The 6,429-nt window shown below is 53.8% G+C and overlaps 1 protein-coding gene across 1 annotated transcript in view; it reads left to right on the forward strand.

Moving 5' to 3' along the window:
* Positions 1-3,692: 3,692 nt before the first annotated feature.
* The window catches only part of KCNK5 (potassium two pore domain channel subfamily K member 5), a 51,543-nt gene continuing 48,806 nt past the window's right edge, over positions 3,693-6,429 (forward strand). Inside the window, exon 1 of the mRNA XM_004710839.2 lies at positions 3,693-3,958. Coding sequence (XP_004710896.1) covers positions 3,773-3,958 — 186 coding nt within the window. The 5' untranslated portion in view covers positions 3,693-3,772. The remainder of the gene's footprint in view (positions 3,959-6,429) is intronic.

The following is a 6,429-nucleotide window of genomic DNA, read 5'->3' on the forward strand; positions in this document are numbered from 1 at the left end:
CCCCAGGGAGGAGGTCACATATAGTTCCTTGTCATCGGTTCCTTCTTTCCAACCCACTCTCCCTCTACCCTCCCTGTTTTGCCTCTCACAGAGGGTGTAAATCTTTACGGGAGTAGAAAGCCACCTCTTTCTCTGGCAGAGCAGCTAGTGGGTTCACACGGCTGACCTCATGGTTAGCAGACCAGCTTGTCACCCACGACGCCACCAGGGCTCCTATTGCTCCCAAACGAGCTTCAAATCCAAATGCAAGGAGGTTGTCTTTCAAACGGTAGCACTCTGCAAACTAAGCGAGACAACGTCTATGTATCAGCTGCACCAAAAATCAAGGGCAAAATAAACGAGCGTTTGTTTCTATTGGTGTGAAACGTCACAACTTGTAAATCACGGTTGTGTGTTTTAAGTCTCTTCCAGCTCCCCAAAGTGATGGATCTTTGTACATTGGAAATAGAATTCTCACACTTCCTGGGAACAGTTGGTTGGAATTGAATTTCGATTCAATTAACAAAATCAATGCAGTTCAATTAGTGGGGTCTCACAAGTGTACTTCCAGTGTGTGGGAACAGAGCAGCAAGGAGCTGGGGGTCACTAAAACTGACCGGACGGGGGATAAGAATGTAATGTACAGCTCAAAGCAAGCACCTCTCAGGTTATATGCTGTCAGCATTCTCTGTGTCTTCTAACTCATTCAGCAAATAAAAATGGCGTGATATTTTTTTCTTTAAAGATGGCACCCTGCAGCAATCTGTAGCTCTAACAATAAATATAATCATCAGAGAGGAGATAAAACTATACAAATTGATTTATCTACAGTGTAAGGAAACCCAAGGGGGGGTGTAAAAAGTTGGGGGGGGGACAAACTTTGAGACCAGCAGCCCCAAACCTTTCTGACTCAGTCACTGACTGCCGACTCTTCTTTTACCCACCCCTGACTCTACTGCAGGACCAGTCAGAGGAGGCCAGATGCGCTCCTCAAAACACCCTGTTCCTGGTGAATCTGCATCTAGCCAGTCAGTTCCAACTCCTAACAACCCAACGGACAATAGAAGGAAATACTGCCCGGTCCTCCGCCGTCCTCACGATGGTTCTTCTGGGCCCATTGTTGCAGCCACTGTGTCACGGTATCTTGCCGGGGGCCTTCCTCTGTTTCACTGTACTCTACCAAACACGGTGTCTTTTTCCCAGGACAGATCTCTCCTGATAACATGTCCCATGCGAGAGAGGAAGTCTCACCATCCCTGCCTCTGAGCACTCTGGCTTGTTCCTCCTAGGTGAAGACAAAGGAGAGAGCGAGGAGGAACAGAGTGTATTGAAGTGGGGTGGGAAAACACAGGGTGTGGAGCCCTGGTGGCTCAGAGGTAGAAGTCTCCACTGCCCTGTGAGTGACCGGGACTGGATTCATGGCCAATGCACTTCAAGCACAGCCGCTGTAATCAGAGGCTTGTAGGGTGCTATGAGGCCGAACAGGTTTCAGCAGCACTTCCAGACTAACATTAGGAAGAAAGGCCTGGTGATCTAGTTCTGAAAGTCAGCCAATGAGAGCTCTATAGATCACAACAGTCCAATCTACAACCAATCACAGGGTTGTTACAGGAGGACGCAGTCTTTCCCAGGGGGACCCGAGTGTCTGGCCTTCAAGGAACAAGAACCAAGATGAGAAGAAAGCAGGAGAGAGTAGGGGGCTGTGGGTGGGTGGGGGCTCAGAGAGCTGGAAATGGCTAAATGGAAGGTTACAGAAGTTCAAATAACAATCAATGTATCACAAAGTCTGCGGCATTTTCCAGAGGCAGTGAGGCTGAAATAGGAAGAGGCCCTTCTATTTTCTTAGGAAGAGAACACAGACGGGAGGTGGGAGCAGAATGGCAGTCTTTTTCCAAACAAAGGGAGAGTCTGTGGCCTCTCAAACGGTCCCACCCCGTGCTAAGAGGCTGGTGAACTGTTCACATCAAACCACGGTTTCAGACTCTCACGATGGATATGAACCCCCTCTAGTTAGCAGAGGGAGGGGGTGGGGGGCTGCAAAGTTGGGGTTCAGGCCAAAGCACAGGGGAGGTAGCACAGGAGGGGTTAGAGAAGAGAGGTCTGTTTGGGTAGAAAGGATGTAATACAACCTTGGGTTTACCGATGCTCAGGAGATGGTAGTAAGATGAAGTGACTGAGAAATATCCTGGGAAGAGAAACATGTGTTTGAAAAACCCATTCACCCACCGCACAAACGTTACATTGAGTTTTCTCTGTACCAGGAACCGTGGATACACCAGTGGACAAAATAGGGCACTCCACCCCCGACCCCCCTCTCCCCCCCACTCCTTCAGCTGACATTCCAGTGTGCTTGGTGGTGGGGTAGTGGAAGAGGAACTTTAGCGTTAGGAGGAAAAGGGCATGCGTGTTTGCATGCGTGGTGATGGTTGCAATTTTAAACAACCTTAAGAGGAAGAAAGAGGTCAAGTGTGGCCTGTCAAGTTACAATGTGGAACCGCGGGTGTCCCAGGCAGTGATGGTCCACGTTGTGCCTTCCAGAAGTTGGGGTCTCACAGGGCAGTTTAGAAGGGTGAGAGGGGCGGGAGCCAGATACCCTTTTTCACTCCTTGCTGTGGCGGAGTGGCTACGTGTGGGGCTGCCAACTGCAAGGTGAGCCGCTGTGTGGGAGTAAGTCTGGTGTTTCTATTGCTTTAAAGTAAATTTGGAAACTCACAGGGAAGGTTCTACCCTGTCCGATAGGATCCCTAAGAGTCAGCATGGACTCGAATGACAGAATTATTATTATTTTGTAAAATCATGCTTAGCACTCTCTCCTTCGGGCTGAAAACTGCAAGGTCAGCAACTTGTGTGCGGGACAGGAGACATGCGGCGCTCTGCTTCTGCCTTGGCCATCCAATGAGTCAGTTCTGCTCTACCCTATGGGGGTCGTTAGGAATAGGGGGTGAATCTAAGGCAAAGTTTCTTTTCTCTTTGCATTAGGTTTACACGAAGGTGTGTCAGGATCGTGACTTAAAAGACTTTTTGGAAGAAGCATCAGCGAACGAAAATTGACCTGTAATGAAAATATCACAGAAATGAACTTCTGACCTGAGTAATAAGGCCCACGATCACTTGAGTTAATACATGAACACCGATAATAACCGAAGTCCCAGTAGCCCCCAGGCCCTTTGCACCGCGGCGCGCGGCGAAGGGGGGGTCAGCGCGCAGCCTCCCCTGGCGGCTGCCCCCGGGAGAGGAGAAAACTCGCGGCTCCTTCCAGGGCGCACCTCGCGCGGACTGGCGGGCGGCTCTGCGGGGGCGGGGCCCGTGCGGGAGCGGCGCGGGGCGGGGACTGGGCGGGGCTTGTCTGGGCCCCGCCCCGGCCGGAGTCTTGAGCTGGCGGGTGGAGAGCGCTGAGAGCTAGTTAAAGAGGCGCTCGGCGGCTGGCGCGAAGCAGAGGGCTGGAGGTGCGCGCGGAGCCGCAGCTCACGTGTCTGCCCCAAGTTGAGTTCTTGGCTTTCCCTGCTGCCTGCGCTCCCGCCCGGTCCAAGACGCCCTCTTGGTCTCTTTCGTGCCCTGCTAGCCCTGGCCCACCTTAGCTGGGCACCGCGCACTTCTCCGCGTTCGCAGTGTGCCAACTTGCCTGAGCCACTTTGTCCGCGAGCGGCGCGGGAGGGGGGGGGGGGGGGGGCGGGGCACTGCGCATGCGGAGCTCCAAATTCAAACAGCTGTTTGTAGAGGCTGAAGTGGTGGGGGCACTCGGACCTGCCAAGGCTGGGGTGGGCTTTCTTCGAGGGGCGGCTGCTCGGGAGCCATGGTGGACCGCGGCCCTCTGCTCACCTCCGCCATCATCTTCTACCTGTCCATCGGGGCAGCGATCTTCGAGGTGCTGGAGGAGCCGCACTGGAAGGAGGCCAAGAAAAACTACTACACGCAGAAGCTGCAGCTGCTGGAGAAGTTTCCGTGCCTGGGCCAGGAGGGCCTACAGAAGATCCTGCAGGTGAGCCGTCGCCTGTACCCCTTATTATATCTTGCCTGGAGCTGGCTGGAGTCTAGGCGCGCGGAAGGGAAGCTCTCCTTAGCTTTTGGTGGCCCCCAGACCCAGTGGGAGGCCCTGGGGTGACGGAGAGCGGTGTCCTATCCTGAGTCAAGCTTCGGGGATCCAACCTCCTGGATACACTTAAGGGTCACCACACGTGGGAGACTCGTTGGAACCCGGCTTGTCCGGAGACAACTTGGAGTTGACCCCAGGTGAACTGAGCCCGGCCTCCGCCGTCCCTCGGTATGGTTGTGTGGGTACCTCCCTACTTGGAAAGAGGCTGTAGGGCGGATAAAGGCGTTTATCTTTCTTTGGAGAGGCTCCCGGAGTCCGGGGGCCTAGCCTAGCCTAGCGGGTTGCAATTCCCTCCAGTCTCCAGCTCCTGGGCCAATGCTACTCCCGCGCGGATTTTCTTCTGGAATTTTGACCCCTTCTGAGCTGCAGGAGGGTCTCTCAACGTCCCCTGCCCACAAAGCCCAGGATGGGAGGGAGGGTGTGTTGGGGTGTGTGTGTGTGTGACTGCGTGAGTCCTGGGATAAGGGCTGCTGGCTGGAAGGCTGGGACGCGCTCAAGGTTCCGAAAAGGCTTATCTTGCCGAGACGTCCCGGCTTGGAGTTAAACTTCCGTAAAAGTAGCCAGTTAAACAAACGGACTTTTCTAGGGAAGCAGGAAGAAAGGGGGTGCGAATGGGCCATGGTGTAGGGGAGTGTCTCGTCCTCGTTGGCATTGGAGCCTTTATCTCTTAAGGGCGCGCGCGTCCTATCCGTGGCATTGACCTCACTCAGATAAGCTGTGGGCTGACCTTGTGGTTCCAACTGTGTGCATGCCCGGGACCTTTACCCTCTCATTTTCTTCTCCACCTGCCTCTTCAAATGGGAACCGCCAGGACCTGAATGCCAGGGCTCTAGACGATTGAGCATGGGGTAGGGAGGGGGCTGTCAGGGACCCTGGTGGAGCCTGGATAAATGGTCCATGGTTTTACGTTTCTCTCTTAGGATGAAAGATGCCAGATGCCAGAAAGAAAGATGTGCAAAGGAGCAGCATTTAATCTACAGCAGCTCTCAGTATCTTATGCTGTGTCTAGCTGCACCCCCCCCTTTTCTTTGGCCTCAGTTTTCCCATATGTAAAATGGGAATTAACCCATGGGAATTTACTTAGTTCATCCCATTTCCCATCCCACCTACACTGCTGTGAGGTTGAAAGCAGAAGCCAGAAGGCTCTTAGCAGTAAAAACCCACTATGGTCATATGGGTTCCCATTCCTGGGACCCCTGTGTGGGGCAGAGTAGAACTGGACCCTAGGGTCTCAGGACCCCTGTGTGGGTCAGAGTAGAACTGGACCCTAGGGTCTCCAGGGGCTAGGGTTTTCAGAAGTAGATCACCAGGTCTTGAAGGCCTCTGGGTGGGCTCAAATCGCCAACCTTTCTACCCCCATGGCCTTGAGTTGTTGGACATTCACACTGTTGAGTTTATAGGTGCTCACCAGGCCGACCAGCTTAAGAGACTTGCCCTGTAACGCGACCCATGAGGAAAGTTCAGAGACCAGGTTGTGTTGTGGGACTGCCTGGAGGCCAGGAGAACCTGTCAGCAGAGCCACAAACAGGCAGGGTTGACTCCAGAAATTCCAAGTTTATTCCTTCAAGCCTTTGCAGAAGAAGGGCAATGGCCAGGGTTCTCTGAGCGGTTTCCTTCTCTATGGGGGGGCTAGGTTTCAGTGGGGGAGCGTCACCTGCTGGATAGCTATTTCCAGGTGAGGGCTGTTGGGAGGATGAGCTTTAACTAAAAGTTGGCTGGTTTAGGATCTGAGAGGGCCGGGTGGGGTTGGCGTGATGTAGGCTCCTTCTGGATCCCAGTGTGGTCTGGAGAGAGAGAGTTGGGGGGAGGGGGTCACTTTATAATTTCCCTTGAGGAAACAATTCCTCCAGAGAGAGAATTTTGTTTGGTTTGCTCCAAGCCTTTGTTTTGAGGGGGCTGGGGGGGGGGGGGGGGGTACAGGCCAGGCGGAGATGATAAAGCCTTGCTGCCTTCGAAGTGTTTCCCCTCTTCCCTGCTCCTCCGCCACAGCAGGGGAAGGAAGGAAAGAATCCAAGGCTAAATGTGGGAAAATAAACTTCAAAACACGAGGCGAAGGGAAAGGGGGAGGGGGTGGGGAGCGAAGGGGGGAGCTGCAAGCCAGCCGGGTGCAGCTGCTGATGGCCGCCCGCTCTGGAGGCTAGATGGCTTCCGTAAGGAACAAAGAAGGCGCCTCTTATTTCTGAGGCCCCTGCAGTCCAGTCCACACACGGCTGCCCTCCGAGAAAGCAGGCAGGTAACTTTAGGAGTAGAGACTTTTGGCACCCGGCCAGTGTGATTTGGAGCCCCATTACAAACACGAGTTCTTGGACACAGGCAATTCCATCCCCGTTCCCAGCCAAAACAAAAACCAAAACCCC

This window comes from Echinops telfairi, unplaced genomic scaffold (genome assembly GCF_000313985.2).
Source record: "Echinops telfairi isolate 266 unplaced genomic scaffold, ASM31398v2 ScPeMD7_3533;HRSCAF=4204_1, whole genome shotgun sequence".
NCBI lineage: Eukaryota > Metazoa > Chordata > Mammalia > Afrosoricida > Tenrecidae > Echinops > Echinops telfairi.